This window comes from Talpa occidentalis, unplaced genomic scaffold (assembly GCF_014898055.3).
Source record: "Talpa occidentalis isolate TD23 unplaced genomic scaffold, MPIMG_talOcc4v2.1 talOcc4.16, whole genome shotgun sequence".
In the NCBI taxonomy this organism is placed as follows: domain Eukaryota; kingdom Metazoa; phylum Chordata; class Mammalia; order Eulipotyphla; family Talpidae; genus Talpa; species Talpa occidentalis.
In genome coordinates, this window is record NW_023601653.1 from 13,550,435 (window position 1) to 13,565,663 (window position 15,229).

The 15,229-nt window shown below is 40.1% G+C and overlaps 1 protein-coding gene across 5 annotated transcripts in view; it reads right to left on the reverse strand.

The window, feature by feature from the left end:
* The window catches only part of ANO4 (anoctamin 4), a 301,260-nt gene that overhangs the window by 155,315 nt on the left and 130,716 nt on the right, over window positions 1-15,229 (reverse strand). For all 5 annotated transcript variants that reach the window (XM_054696103.1, XM_054696102.1, XM_037513790.2 and 2 more), the window contains one exon: window positions 14,888-15,079. In XM_054696103.1, the coding sequence (XP_054552078.1) occupies window positions 14,888-15,079 (192 nt within the window). The remainder of the gene's footprint in view (window positions 1-14,887; window positions 15,080-15,229) is intronic.

A 15,229-nucleotide genomic window follows, 5' to 3' on the forward strand; every position in this document is an offset into this window, starting at 1 on the left:
CCGGAGATCGAACCGGTGCTGCAGAGGCTGCGGGCAGCTTCGCAGCCCAGAGCTCAACCCCTGTGCCACCGGGGAGGTCCCTTTCCTACTTTTAAGGACTACCCCAAATACTCTGTTTCAGGAAGCATCTCTTGATCTTAACAAATAAAAACCATGTCCCAGCCACTGAACAAGGAAAGCTATATTTTATCTTTCCTGATGGTACAAGTTTTCATCAAAAATTAAGGTAAGCAAAGTATCTAGCACAGTATGGAGTAGGCACAGGAAAATGTGCATTTCTATTCATCCCATCTAGATTTCTTCCTCAACTCTAGACGGTAAGATGTTTGAGGTCTGGGGTCATGCTGTATCCACCTTTTCAAGTCCTACAGAACCTAGAACAAAACCCTGAATCTATGAGCTGCTCAGTGAATACTCCTGTACTGCAATTTCCCAGGACTAGCAACAGTGATGGATACAGACTAAGGAAATATCCCAGTTTTCTTGCTCATCTACAATTTGAAGACATCTTGATAGATTATCTGTAGACAGCTGGGAAAGACATACACTACATCATACATTTGCTTTTTCTATAAACATTTGAACATTATAGCAAAGTACAAGAAGCCTTATAATAAAAATGAACAGATTCATGTGCACGTACGGAGGTGTGACGCTATACTCTGCAATTACAGTTATGCAAATGGCTGATGAATGAAAACAAAGACATATGAAAAAGAGTGGTTACCAGAGGGGGAGGGAAGGATCATGGGCATCATCCTGACAGTGGGGAGGACACAGAAATGGTTGTGATGGGTGAGCTAAGGCTTAGGCACACATAACAGTGAAGCTGTACCCCCCAATATATATGTTTTGTAAATCAACAAAATTTTATTGAACAAGAAAAAAAATCCAGAGCTGCCAATCCCACCCTTTTCTCAATGCCAGTTCTATCCTCCCAGTACCAGTACTTTTAGGAGTTTTTGCTTTTATTTCTTCTGATTATTTCTGTGTGTGTATTCCATTGTTTCTTGATTTATCAATATCATGCATGGCTATTGTTTTCTGTTACAAGGCAACTTCTACAACTATCACTCCCCCTTCAAATAGCTACTCTGTTATTGTACACAATTAGTTTAGTACTTTTAAATAAATTACTTAAGATTCAATTTGCTGTTCAATCAAATTTGAACAGATCTTGAATTTATAAATTAACACAAAGTGGTAGAAAAAAGCAGATGCTGGCGCTATGTTGACCTAGATCTGAATCCCACTTTTATATGAGCTGGTGCTATTAAGCAATGAGCCTCATTTTTCTTAGGTAATAGAGAGGACAGAACTTTTTGGAGGTAATAATAAAAAATACAGACAATTATTCACCTTTATATAAATAATTTGGTCCAGTGTATTAGATCAAGATGATCCATTTACCAAAGTTTATGTGATATATTCCCCCTCTGCAAAATGGGGGCCATTCCAGGTTTACAGCCTAGACTAAATACAAATAAATCAGTGAAAAAAAAAATCCTGTAATTTGGAGTTGGACTAGTTATTCCATATTGAAAGGAAAATAAAGTGTGACCAATCAAATCTTACCTTTCCATGTAACACAAAAGATGGGGACTCTATAAAGTACACTTAAGGAGAAAAATGATATTTTTTATGACTTCCTCATAATAAATGATGCTAGGTTGAAATTCCATCTACATTCTATTTATAGTCTGCAAATAAAAATTGGTAGTTCCCATCCTGAGAGGTATATTTAATATAAATCCTCAAATGTAGTTTTTTACAGACTAGGAAGCAGTAATATTTCAAAACTTAATATAAATATATGAAATAAATTCTCACATGTAATATTTCTGGACTTAATAGGCTGCAAAGACACTATTTTTTTTAAATTGGTATTTGTTTTCAACTCCCCATAAGTGAATTCAGTGTTCCTGTGACAGTGTTGAGATGGAAAATGGCATTAAGAAGGGAGGGAGGTACATTCTGTCTTCTTTATAGACTTTCCTGCATCACCCAGCGCCCAAGATAAATCTTTCAAGAAGGAAGAAAGGAAATGAATTCAGTTCTTCTGGAGGATCTGAAATTGGAAACCCTAGATTTACATATGGGCTATTCCACCGGTTTTGGAAAAACTTCCTATCTGTTTCCTGACTGCATATATAGTGCTCACCAAGCTCTATTTAGTGTCCTTAAGCTAAAAGTCCTCACAAAGGAGGATGTCTCACACATATTACTGTAAAAAGACACAGGAATCATTCGAATCATTTTGCATTAGTGTTACATAACTATAGATCTAGTGACATTATAAGATCATTTTTTACAGAAGAAAGCTTGGCTGATATCAGTAGGTAGGAAGAAATGGTTTGGTTCACCCACACTAATCACTATAAAAGTTAAAGCTATTCCTTCAAATGATTAACACTGAGTAGTTCCAAGGGTCCAGTTCTGTACTGGGTCCTGATGGAGAATGACATCTACCCTCAGGTGGATGTTTCTCAGGTCTAAAATGCAAATAATGATTCCAGTGCTTCATTTGATGAGAGCCGAGCTTCAAAATGAATTGCTTCCACATTTCCAGGACTTGCAAGGCAGTGAACTCCTAAAATATAATGCATCCCTGCACCAAGAGCTCCAAAGAGGATCTGTAAATCAGATCTGAATGCTCCCAATGGCAAGAAATGCGTGTGGGGTATTCTGGGGACCTAGAAGTCTCCCAATGTCCTAGATACTGAAGCCTGTTACTATGATGACAAGGACTCTGGCAGAGGACAGCGAGAGAGAAACTCTGGATTAGAAGGGGTTAACAGAATAGCAATCATGAGGTTTTCAGCATCACGTAATGTTCACTCTCTTAACTTGCATAATAGATGTGCAGAAGGGCTGAAGATGGACATGTGAAGGAGACGGCCTTGCAAGGTGACAAACATCAGGAGAGCTTGTGCACCAGCCTCTTAGCTGTAACTCAAGAAATTAATCAGAGTAGAGCTCACTATTAATTGACTATCCACCAAGGTAAAGGACTTAGGGTAGGGTTAGGGTTAGGTCAGTAGTTCTAGTTATATGATCTTGAGCAGAACTGTTACTTGCATCTCTCCAAGCTTCTTAAATTTAAAATTATCTGACCCAGCCTTGGGCAGAAGATGCAATTTTCTATTCCACAAGACACTCTTTCCAGAAACTAATCATTTGGTTTTCTTTGTGGCTGTCTTTTCTATGGCTTTACTTCATTCACTTTGTATGTTCAAATGAATGCGACAGAGTCTTCATAAAATTCTAGGTCAAAACAGGAACATATGGGGCCTCCCTGGTGGTGCAAGGGGTTAAGATGCAACCTATGAAGCTATCTAAACCACTGCAGCACGAGTTCAATCCCTGGCCAGGGAGCTACCCACATGGCACAGCAGACCTCTCCTGACTTGTCCGCTGCTCCCTTCAGCAGTGTATTTCAGTCAGTCTGCCTGTTCTGTTCCTAACTCAGTCTCTGGTGGATCTCTCACACCCTGCACCTCTGGCCTGTACCCCAGTTCTTGTATGCATAGATAGCTAAATCTTGGGGGGGAAAAGCGACCAAAAAAAAATAGGAACATATGTCCACCAGTGAAAGGGATAATACAAATATCAAAGGGAAGAATTTGGTTTGTATTTTTAGAAAACAATCTTATTATCCAGCAAATGATAGCAAGAAGCACAGATACAGATGCCCACATATGCAATGCCCAGAATAGTTTGTTTTCCTAAGAATCCCCTGTTTACTGAACTCCCATTACACATCTTTTAAAAAAAACATGTAAAAGGAAGAGATTCAAATGAGAGATAATGAGGGTTATTTCCAAACCAGAGCACAAACTATTTTGAAAGGCACATTTACCTTCAACATGATAAAACCTACGCCCAAAGTAGTTCTTAGTTTTTCTTCCACATAATTTCAAAGTCACACGGAAGATTTTATCTTCCCGCCACACCAAAAAGCCATTTCACAAACAGAAACACAAATTATTTCATCCAAGTTTCAGATCATCTTAAGAAGATCAGTCAGATTCCTGAGGTCCAATTGATAAAGCTTCACCTATAGTTCTTTCTATAAAATACCTGTTTTTAGATAAGGTGATGAAAAAAAATAGCAAAATTTCATATTCAATCAATTCTTATTTTCTTTATTTATTTATTTATTTATTTATTTATTTTTTTGTTTGTTTGTTTGTTTATACATGCATTGGGTACAGTCAGAAGCGCGGGAGGGTGAGAGAATTCACCAGAGCCAGAGCGGGGAGCAGAGCAGGCAGAAGGACCGAAGTACACTGCTGAGGGGAGCAGCGGGCGGCAGGAGAGGTCTGCGCGCCATGTGGGATCCTCCGCCAGTGGCCGGGAAGCAGCCGGGGATCGAACCGGCGCCGCAGAGGCCGCGGGCAGCTTCGCAACCCAGCGCTCAACCGCTGCGCTACCAGGGAGGCCCTCAATTCTTATTTTCAAGGGGAAAAATGACATAGTGGGAAAAAATCACCCATAAGAAATTAAATACAGAACCTCCCTGGTGGCGCAGCAGTTGAGCGCGAGGTTGTGAACCTGCCCGCAGCCTCTGCAGCGCCAGTTCGATCCCCGGCCACCAGGCGAGGGTCCCACATGGCACGCAGACCTCTCCCGCCACCCGCTGCTCCCCTCAGCAGTGTACTTCGTCTGTCTGCCTGTTCAGCTCCCTGCTCTGGCTCTGGTGAATTCTCTCACCCTCCTGCACTTCTGACCGTACCCAGTGCTTGTATAAATAAATAAATAAATCTTTAAAAAAAATAAATTAAATACATAGGTCCTAGTTGGGCTCCATCAATTATTAAGCTTGTACTTTGGGACAAATAATTTAATTTCCTGAATTACAGTAAAGTAAGGGTAACTGCAGCTCACAGGCTACTGGAGGACTAATAGAGAAACATTTGTGAAAGCCCTTTGGAAGTAATGGCACATCATCCAAATGGAAAGTGGCGATATCACAGTTTTTAATCATTGTGTACACTACCATATATTTACTTGCTCATTTTTTCCCCTCAAGAATGAGTGGAGTCTCCACTCTCATCTTGGCAGAACTAGAGGAAAGTACTTATTGGCTGCCTTTCTTTTTTATTTTTTTAAAAGATTTATTTATTTATGCATACAAGAGCTGGGGTACAGGCCAGAGATGGGGGGGGGTAGGTGAAAGGATTCACCAGAGACAGAGTGGGGAACAGAACATGGAGACTGACTGAAATACACTGAGGGGAGCAGCGGGTGAGTCAGGAGAGGTCTGCTGTGCCATGTGGGTAACTCCCTGGTTGGGGCTCAAACTCATGCTGCAGTGGCTGCGGACAGCTTCATAGGTTGTGTTTTAACCCCTTGCGCCACCAGGGAGGCCCTGCCTTTCTTTTTTAAAACCTCCCTCCTCAATCCCTCCTCTCTTCTGGCATTGCTGTTTCAAGTTAGTATGAAAGGCAATTACTGAGCCCAGCTTGTTCCTTAATTTGAGAACAAGTCTTCACAAGAGAACAAGAAAGTGAATTAGAAACTCATAGAATTAGGATTGCAGGTCATCATATTGGGACCAGAAAAAGGGGGATGGAGAAACTGAGGTCCAATGGTGAATGGAAGAAAAAAGAAGTCACAAAGTAGAGCGTCATTCATATGGAAAGAAATAATATCCTGTTGTGGAAACTGTATGTTTCCAGTGGGGCCCTATGGGGTCCTTCCCTAGCACAGTTTCCTTATGCTGAGGTTTGAAGAATTACAGCACTTCCAATTTTCCAAGGCTTTCTTATACCAACTGGCTTGAAATACTGCTAACAAGTTGCTTGAAGAAGGTAATAGCACCAGGATGGAGAAAATTATACTGAGTGGGAATCTTGCTTCCAACACCGCTCCTGGCCATAAGTCCTCAAGCAAGTTCCTTTAACATTTCTGTGCTTAGTTTCACCATCTATAAAATAAGGCTGGATGGATGAGGATATTTAATGGGAATTAAATTTGATAATGAATGAAACAAATTAACAGTTCTCAAGGTTGAATATTGTAGAGCACTTAATAAACTATAGCTAAAATTTTATCATTGTCAAGTATTTAATACGTATGTATCCAGGGAGAACTGCAGTCATTCCAGTTCACTGGAAACAACAAAACCTAACGCTTCTCTCCTGTAAAATCAACCCGTGCCAGCATTTAAGTACTATGTAGCATATACTGCATATAATGTCCCATAAGGCAAAAATAATCTTACATAAAAGGGAGACAATCATTTAGGTTTTAAAGTGGACATAAAAGGAATTGTGTTAAAATTTGCTTGGAAAAATTATTAAACAAATATATTAGCAAAACATTTTACAAACTCTGAAAAGAATAAGGACATATACTTCTAGGACATCCCTATAGGGCCATAGAATGGGTCTGAAAGATAAAGGAAAAGCAATACAAGAAATATCTTGGATTTCAGAGGCATCTAATTTTATTTTCTGTGCTATCATCATTAAACTAGGATCATTCACTCTAACTATACTCATTATACTTTACAGTTTCAAATTCAAAAACTGCAATCAATGCTTCAATTTACCCAATACTTGGCCCTTCAATTGTAGTCCCAAGCCTGGTGCCATTTAATCATTTTATTATTGGCCTATACAGGGGAATAGAAAATAATATTCATTAATTATGAGTGCTGAAAAGATAAGATCAAAATGAAATTGATACCCAAGGGAAGGATTTGAAACAATTAGAAGGAAAGAGAAGCTGTACAAATAAAAATGAAGGTGAACAGCTCCTGTGTCATAGAGCATGAGAGGCCCTCCAGGGATTCCAGCACAAGTCAACTGGGAACCTGCCCTTTGGTGCAACCACTGAGCAAGAAGTGGTTCTGGGATACACGCACTTTCAAGCTTCTAAATCATATCTATGATGATCGAGACAACAAAAATTATTGCCACCATTTATACTGGGCACTTACTGTGTACCAAGGATCACACTGAACACTTTACAAGAATGAATGTATTTAATGGTCATAACTATGTTATAAGGGGTTACCAGATATAACACATAAAAATAGAGGGCACCCAGTGAAATTTGAATTTCAAATAAACAATGAATAATTTTTTAAAATTGTAAGTATGCAATAGCTGAGACATACGCCACACTCAAAAAGCATTCACTGTTTATCTAAATATAACTGTGAGCCCTGTATTTCATCTGGCAACCTTGACAAGTATGAAGATCCTCATTTTTACTGGTGAGGAAACAGTAGGAAAAATTAAGCAATTTTCTCATCGAACATCTAATCATAAAGCCTGTGTTCATAATCAGTATAATGTACTACCTCTACATCTATGCTCTTTTCTATAACTGGATGGGCATCTCCTGCATCCCCCTCCTAATATTCTAACTTGACCTTCAGAGTCCAAATTGTAGGTCACATGTTCTTGCATCCTTCTGAAATTGTCCCATGACTTTATTTATACCTCTGTTCAGCCCTTAATATTGTTCTATTCTATTATAGCAGGTTAAATACATGTGCTTGTGGTGGACATTCTTCTATGAACATTTTCTTTTTCTAACAGCACCTCTATTTCCTTTTGGGGAAATGATTTCACTTACTATGTGCAGCTCAGGTGGGAGGAGAAATCAGGGAAACACAAACTCCTATTACAAAAACTGAAGGAAGTGGTCCCCTTTGGTCCTATGCCTTTCTCATCACACTGTACCCAAACAAGGGAAAAGCAGATGGCCAACAGAAATTTCCCTCCTAGATCTTCAAAACTTGAGCCAAATGATGCAAAACAAAGAATAGTGGTGATGGCTCAATTGTTTAAGGTAATCATACAGTTTTCTTGATTTCTGCTCATTTTTCATAGCTGATCTCCAGGCTTTCCACCCATATCCTTCCAATTCAAATTCTTTCTTTGCTTAGATTGAATAATTGGTTTCAGTTGTTTATAACCAAACACCACCCCTCTCCCACAACTGATCATCTCTCATGGACATGACTGTAAGCTCCCAAAGGTCCATCCATGCTTAAGCACCATTTTAAGGTCTAAGGAGGTATCTTTCAAATCAATATTTGTTATCACACAGAAGGCACTCAAAAATGTTTGCTAACTCAAATGGGTATAAATAAACTGAAACTGCTGATGGCATCTGGCACTTCTCTTACAGTTTCATTCTTTACTTATAAATCTATCTGAGTAGGTTTTATAGAGTATTTGGGAGTAAAGTTGTTAATTTTGTAAAAGTAGATGGAGAACTTACTGGGCTTCATGGCTAAAATGTCTGCTTCTAAGAACTATGACTCACTACAAAGAAACTCAGTTTGAGAGCTCATCTATAAACTCCCAATAGAGTTATAATGCATTAGCATAAACAGACTAAAAAGAATGGAATTGAAGTCATACGCTATCTTGCAGAATAATGCTATATATATATATATAATGTTATTATATATACAAGTTTTTAATTGCCATTTGCTTAATGTAGTTTTGGCTATAAATCACACCCATAAATCTCAAGTGGCCCTTTAATGTATCTGGCAATCATATGACCACTGTCCATACCATCCCACACCATCCTATTTTTTCCACTATGCTTCAGAGCAGGACTGCTCAAAAAAGTTCAAGTATCCAATTCATATCCTTCCATTCTCTCTTGAATCCAGCTAATCAGAGTTTCATCCCCACCACTTCACCAACACTGCTCTTATCAAAGTCACCATCGATCTTCATTTTACTAAGATCAATGGTCAGTTTTTAGTCCTCACTTTCAGCAACATTTAACCTAGATAATATAATTCTGTACTAAATAATTGAATTTATTAGGTGGGAAGTAGGAAAAATTGGTTAAGGAGGTCAAAGGGTACAAACTTCCAGTTATAAAATAATTAAGTCATGGGGAATAATTTACAGCATGGTGGCTAAATTCAGTAATACTATATAAATTATACAATGGAGAGCATCTAAGAAAGTACACCTTAAAAGTCCTCATTCCAAGAAAAAAAATTTAACTCTGAACAATACATGGTGTTAGGAGAGAAGAATATAAAGATAAATTGAATACAGCTCCTGTCTTCCAGGAGAACTATAAAATATAGAAAAAAAGGTGAAACTTCATAAGACTTCCAAGCTCTTAGAAATACTGAAAAGTGGGAGTTCAACTGATGAGTAAGTTCTCAAGAGCCTCTTTGGAGGAAGTAGAATTTGGGTTAGATTTTGAGGAAAGAGAAGCACTAGATGGAGATCTACTGGGGGAACAGCATTCCAGAAAATGAAGTAGCCTGAACAAATGCAAAGAAATGGAAAGAAATGAAAGAGTAAAAGTCTACTTGGAAAACTTTCAAGAACTGTGGGTGCTAAAAGTAGAACAAGGGAAGTAATGGAGGATAAAAAAGGAGATAAGGCAGGAAAAATAGGGAGAAGTAAAGGTTGTAGAGGACTTGAAAAACTGAGCTTGTGTCTTTTGGATAGCCATAAAGATTTTTGTGGCTATAAATCACACCCATAAATCTCAAGTGGCCCTTTAATGTATCTGGCAATCATATGACCACTGTCCATACCATCCTATCACCATGCCATCTCTCCCCCTCTGGCTCCATTCTCATTCTTGGTGACAACCTGCTCCCCACATCCCAGAAAAGCTGACAAGGTGGAAAAACAACTTCTTAGACCCTCATCAAGCTGTCAGTACCCACGCACTTTCTCATCCCATCACATAAACCATTTATGACTATGGTGCACAGCTCTTACCTCGGACGCCCACATCACAAATTCTCCTCTCAAACATCATTATCTACTGGATTGAAAAGAAATTCTCTTAAACTTACTTCTCCAATTGTTGCCCTATTTTTTTGACTATGCTTCACAGCAAGACTGCTCAAAAAAGTTCAAGTATCCAATTCATATCCTTCCATTCTCTCTTGAATGCAGTTTAATCAGAGTTTCATCCCCACCACTTTACCAACACTGCTCTTATCAAAGTCACCATCGATCTTCATTTTACTAAGATCAATGGTCAGTTTTTAGTCCTCATCTTTCAGCAACATTTAAGCTAGCTAAGCACTCCTTTTTTTCTGTATTAACTTCCTTTACTTAACTTCCAAGACCCATAAGTTCTGGTTTCTGTCCACTCTTATTGAGCCTAGTTTCTGGGCCTTCTTTGCTGGTAGTTTTGTTCTCTTTTACTGTTAGAGAGTCTCAAATTCCAACCCTCAATCCTCTCCCCTTCTCCGTACTTATTCCCGGGTCCTCCCTTTCATCTCATGGTTTTATTTATTTTTTAAAGATTTATTTGTTTATGCAAGAACTGGGGTACACTCCAGAGGCGTGGGAGGGTGAGAGAATTCACGAGACAGAGCGGGGAGCAGAACAGGCAGAAGGACCGAAGTACACTGCTGAGGGGAGCAGCGGGTGAGATAGGAGAGGTTTGCCACGCCATGTGGGAATCTCCCTGGCATGCTGGGAATTGAACCAGGGCTGCAGAGGAAGCAGACAGCTTCATAGCGCTGCGCTCAACCCGCTGCATCACCGGGGAGGCCCCACATCTCATGGTTTTAAAGACCATTTCAAGATCAAAAACCACTGATTTTTACATTTCCTGACCAGAAAAATTTCTCAAACTTCAGACAGGTTTATGCCACGTGCCATATAATCTTGCCAGTCCACAGACTCCCGAACTTGGTCCCACTGTCTCCCTCATACCCATCAAATTTGCTTTCTCTGTAGCCTTCTCTATCTCAGCTGATACCAAGCCCATTCACTCAGGTCAGAAACCTTGGAGACATCCTTAGCTCTTCTTTTCTAGCCACATTAAATCCACTGGAAAATTCTGCTGGCCTAACTTTAAAATACATCCAGAATCTATATTCTCACCACCACTTCTGCCTTTCCTGGTCAGAGCTACCATCATCTTTCAAGTACTTTATGATGGCATCATTCTGACCTCCTTCCTCTTATCTTCCCTTTTATAGTCCATTTTCAAGCAACAGCCAACATGTTAAAATGTAGACATTTGGGATTCTTATGCTCAAAGCCCAGTAAGAGCTTCCATGTCACACAGGCTCAAAGTCCTTACAATGGTCCACAAGGCCCTGTGCCATCTGGTCCCTCTGTGCCCTCTGAGCTGATGATTTCCCCTCACTCCTGGATCAGGGGCTGCCCATGCTATTCCTCAAACTGTCATTCCTCTTGTATCAGTCCACAGATTATCCTTCTGTTGGCAAGAACTTGCCATCTTCATGTTTCTCTTAATGCCTTCTAGTCTTTGAACATCCATCTCCACAATTCAACCTAACCTAAACATCTTACTTAAAATTTCAACATGCAGGGCCTCCCCAGTGGCGCAGCAGTTGAGCGCTGGGCTGCGAAGCTGCCCGCAGCCTCTGCAGTGCCAGTTCCATCCCCGGCCACTGGCGAGTGTCCCACATGGCATGCAGAACTCTCTGCCGTGCCCGCTGCTCCCCTCAGTAGTGTATTTCGTCAGTCTGCCTGTTCTGTTGCCCACTCTGGCCCTGGTGAATTTTCTCACCCTCCTGCGCTTCTGACTGTACCCAGTGCTTGTATAAATAAATAAATATTAAAAAAAAATAAATAAAAATAAAATTTCAACATGCAATCCTACAACTGGTTCCTCTATTTAAAAAAAAAAATCCATAATGTCTATCCTCTTCCTAAGCACTGTATAATTTATGTACTTATTATGCATAATAAAAAATTCCTCCAGCTGGTATGTGAACTCTCCAAGGGTACAGACCTTTTTCTATTTTATTCACTCATATAGCCCAAGTACTTGAAGAGTGTCAGCAATAATAGCCCCTCCCCCAATAAATATTCATTGAAAGTCAGAAAGCAATTAGCAAGCTATTATAACTTTGCAATTATTCCTCAATAAAGCTGGAAAAAATTTAAAGAAAATGATTGCAATATTCTGAAAAGCAGCATTTGCAATGCAGTTTAGTCCTACCCTACAAATATTTTGGGGGCACAAAGAAAAATAATTTAGAATCTGTATTCTTAAAGATCGCATGGCAGAGAGATGGAAAGGTAATTTTTTAAATGCTAAAAGATAACGTAGGAAAACCAGGGCAGTATGCACAAAAATGGGGAGATATGAAACAGCTTCATGTGTATGGAAAACTGAAAGCAAGTCCACCGACTTGCTTTAAATACGATGGTCTTATTGATGCACTGATTTGACTAACCTTCAGACCGCAGTTATTCAATGAACACCAATCTAGTTACTGTTGTGAAGGTATTTTGTAGATGTGATTAAAGTCTGTATTCAGTTGACTATAAGAACGAAGTTTACCCCGGGGAGTCTGGGTAGCCTGAACCAAACAATTGAAAGGCTATAAGCACAGAGGTTGCCTGAAGAAGAGATACCTGTGGGCAGCAGTGCACAGGAGCTCTAGTTTGTCCTTGCTGATGTCTGCCTTATGGGTTTTAGTCTTGCCTAGACAATCCTCACTATCATGGAACTAAATTGCTTGTAATTAATGTCCAAGTACATATCATCTACTGACTCTGCTTTTCTAGTTGAACCCTGACTGATCCACTAGAATATAAACTTTAAAGCAGATGATGGCAAAATATGGGTCCCTCTGCTGGCGCAAAGTGTTAAGCACCGCTTTATGAAGCAATCTGCAGCCTCAGCAGCATGAGTTCGATCTCCAGCCAGCCAGAGAGCAACCCACATGGCGAGGCAGACATCTCCTGTCTCGTCTGCTGCTCCCGTCAGTAGTGTATTTCAGTCAGTCTGCCTGTTCTGCTCCCCACTCTGTCTCTGGTGGATCCTCTCATCTCTGGCCTGTGTCCCAGTTCTTGTATGCATAAATAAATAAATCTTAAAAACAATAAAGCAGATGATGGCAAAATAAAGGATGACAATCAGTGAGGAACATTGGTTTTTAACATGTTAAGAGACATGAACTTTATCCTAGAATTAGCAGGACGAGTTAGATGAATGGAATAATGGATTCCCCTGCCAGGGCACAGGGGAATCACCCTAGATTTGGCTCAAAGTATGTACCAGAACAGGGTCAAGAGGAGTAGAGGGCTGATGGAGATTGGGAAACTATGAAAGTTTCATGTGGATGAAGTAAGAAGAGAACCAGAGAGAAGACCATCATGGAAGTCAAGGAACAGCATCCTGGGAAGAATTGGTGGTTCAGCCTGGTCTAGAACATCGAGAGGCTGCCACTCACCATCTTGTGATAAAAGGAAGCCATTCAGGGCCTCAAGAATGGTTGTGATGGGGTGAAAGAGCTAGGAATCAGATTGTGTTGTACTGAAGAGTAGCTAACACATGAGAGAGAAAAGAAACAGGTTAAATTATGTCACTCAGAGTCTGACTTAGAAGGGCGGAGAAAAGAAGTAGCTGAAGAGAAAAGAGGATGCATTGTCAGATGAAGATAATTAGAATGAGAGAAGTGTGAGCCTTTTTTATAGACTGAGGGGGGAAAGCCAGCAGTAAGGAAGGGAGAGAGATGAGACTAAGAAGACATTCCAGGAAGGCTCAAGAGAAGAGGGATGGTGAAGAGCATAGGTGAAGACTTGGTGAAGGACAGTGGGAGGACCGTCACCTTCTAAAAACTGAAGTGAAGGGGGGCTGGACAGAAGCAAAGAGAGCTACACTTGGAAATGAAGAGTCAAGGGTCTGCAGTAATTCATGTCCAGTGGCCCTGATGTTACAAAACAAGGTTATCCATGGAGAGAAAAAGATGGGGTGACGTGGCTAAAGACAGAAGTTTGGGTTTAGTTGGGGCTGGATTGCCAATTGCCAGGAGATTCCACAGAGGAATCAGGACTCGTGAGTTATACTAAATGACTTCTGAATTCACTCACTACTCAGTGTCCCCATGAGTCAGACAGATGGAACATTATTGCCTCGCCCACTGATGTTTCCTCGGCATCCAAAACAATGCCTGGCACATAGCGGGCATTTAATAAATGTGCTGAGTGAATGAATGAATGCTTACATGACCTTCTCATCTAAGCAAGCTAGCTGGATTAAGTCATTTGACTGTTTAGTTTGTTGAACACACTAAAAATAAAGCCTTTTAGTTGCAATTACCTGTTTTAATAGAGATTCATTTGAACATTTTTAAGAGATTGCAGAGATTCCAGAGCCTGATATTTAATATGATTTTATCTTCTCCCCTCATCTCAGGAATATGTGGGCAAGTAAAGTTAGATAATTCAGACTTCACAGTAGGTATTTCTAGCTTGGCTTTTTCCCTGGACAAGTCATAAAGCAAACGATCAAGAAAGTGGCCAGAGATAAACACATGCAGTTTGCAGCAACATGGATGGTGCTGGAAGGGATCATGCTCAGCGAAATAAGCCAGAAAGAAAAAGAAAAATACCGGATGGTCTCACCATAGCAGGAATCTAGAAAACTTAAATAAGGGACCAGGAAAAAGAATAACTATAAGAAAGTAAAAATCAAAATCAACAAAAAACTAAGAACCAGAGACACTCTATGGGGGGTGGGGGGCAGGGAAGGGAGGGATTGGGGTCAAAATAAGGGGGTCACAATTGTATGGGGAATATTAAAATAAAATTTATAATAATAAAAAAAGAAAGTGGCCAGATCTGTATTTTGTTTTACTATACAATAAGCTATTCTGACCTAAGGAAGAATTTACTCACTAGGGTTTTCATTTAAATTTTGCGCCTGTAAGTGGAATGTAGCCTTAACCTTTTCTGGCACGCCAAGCACACACTCTCTTTAGTCTTGGTGACATTAACCATTGACTGAAGTGAAGAAAGGGGGGGAAACTAGGGAAAAACTTTTTTTCTTTGAAAAAGCAAGCTTAACTGGAAGTATGACATAATTACACACAAATATAATGCCACCATGTTAGGTGGATACCAAAATGAGTGCCTGGTGGGCTTTCCCCATGCGTTACCTGGGTGGAAGACTTTCGTTTTCCCATTAGTGATTCCAGAAGAGCTGGCCTCCATCTTTATTGGCCTTCTGCCTGGCGGGAGTGAGGAGTGCCTGACCACGGGCAGGCGATGCGAGCCTGGGTGGCTTGCCACACTTCGCCGTTGATGGATTTGCAAATGCTTTTCAGCCCCATGAATAGATAAACTTAAACCTGAAAATGAGAAAAAGCACCATTTTGTTGAAGAGGTCCATTCCAAAGGGCTAACAGGCAACTTTATTTTCTGACATGAAATGCAGGTAATATAAGCAACTAAGTTTGAAATCCTTAAAAGAGGTGTGCGGTGCACACGATGTGAATAAA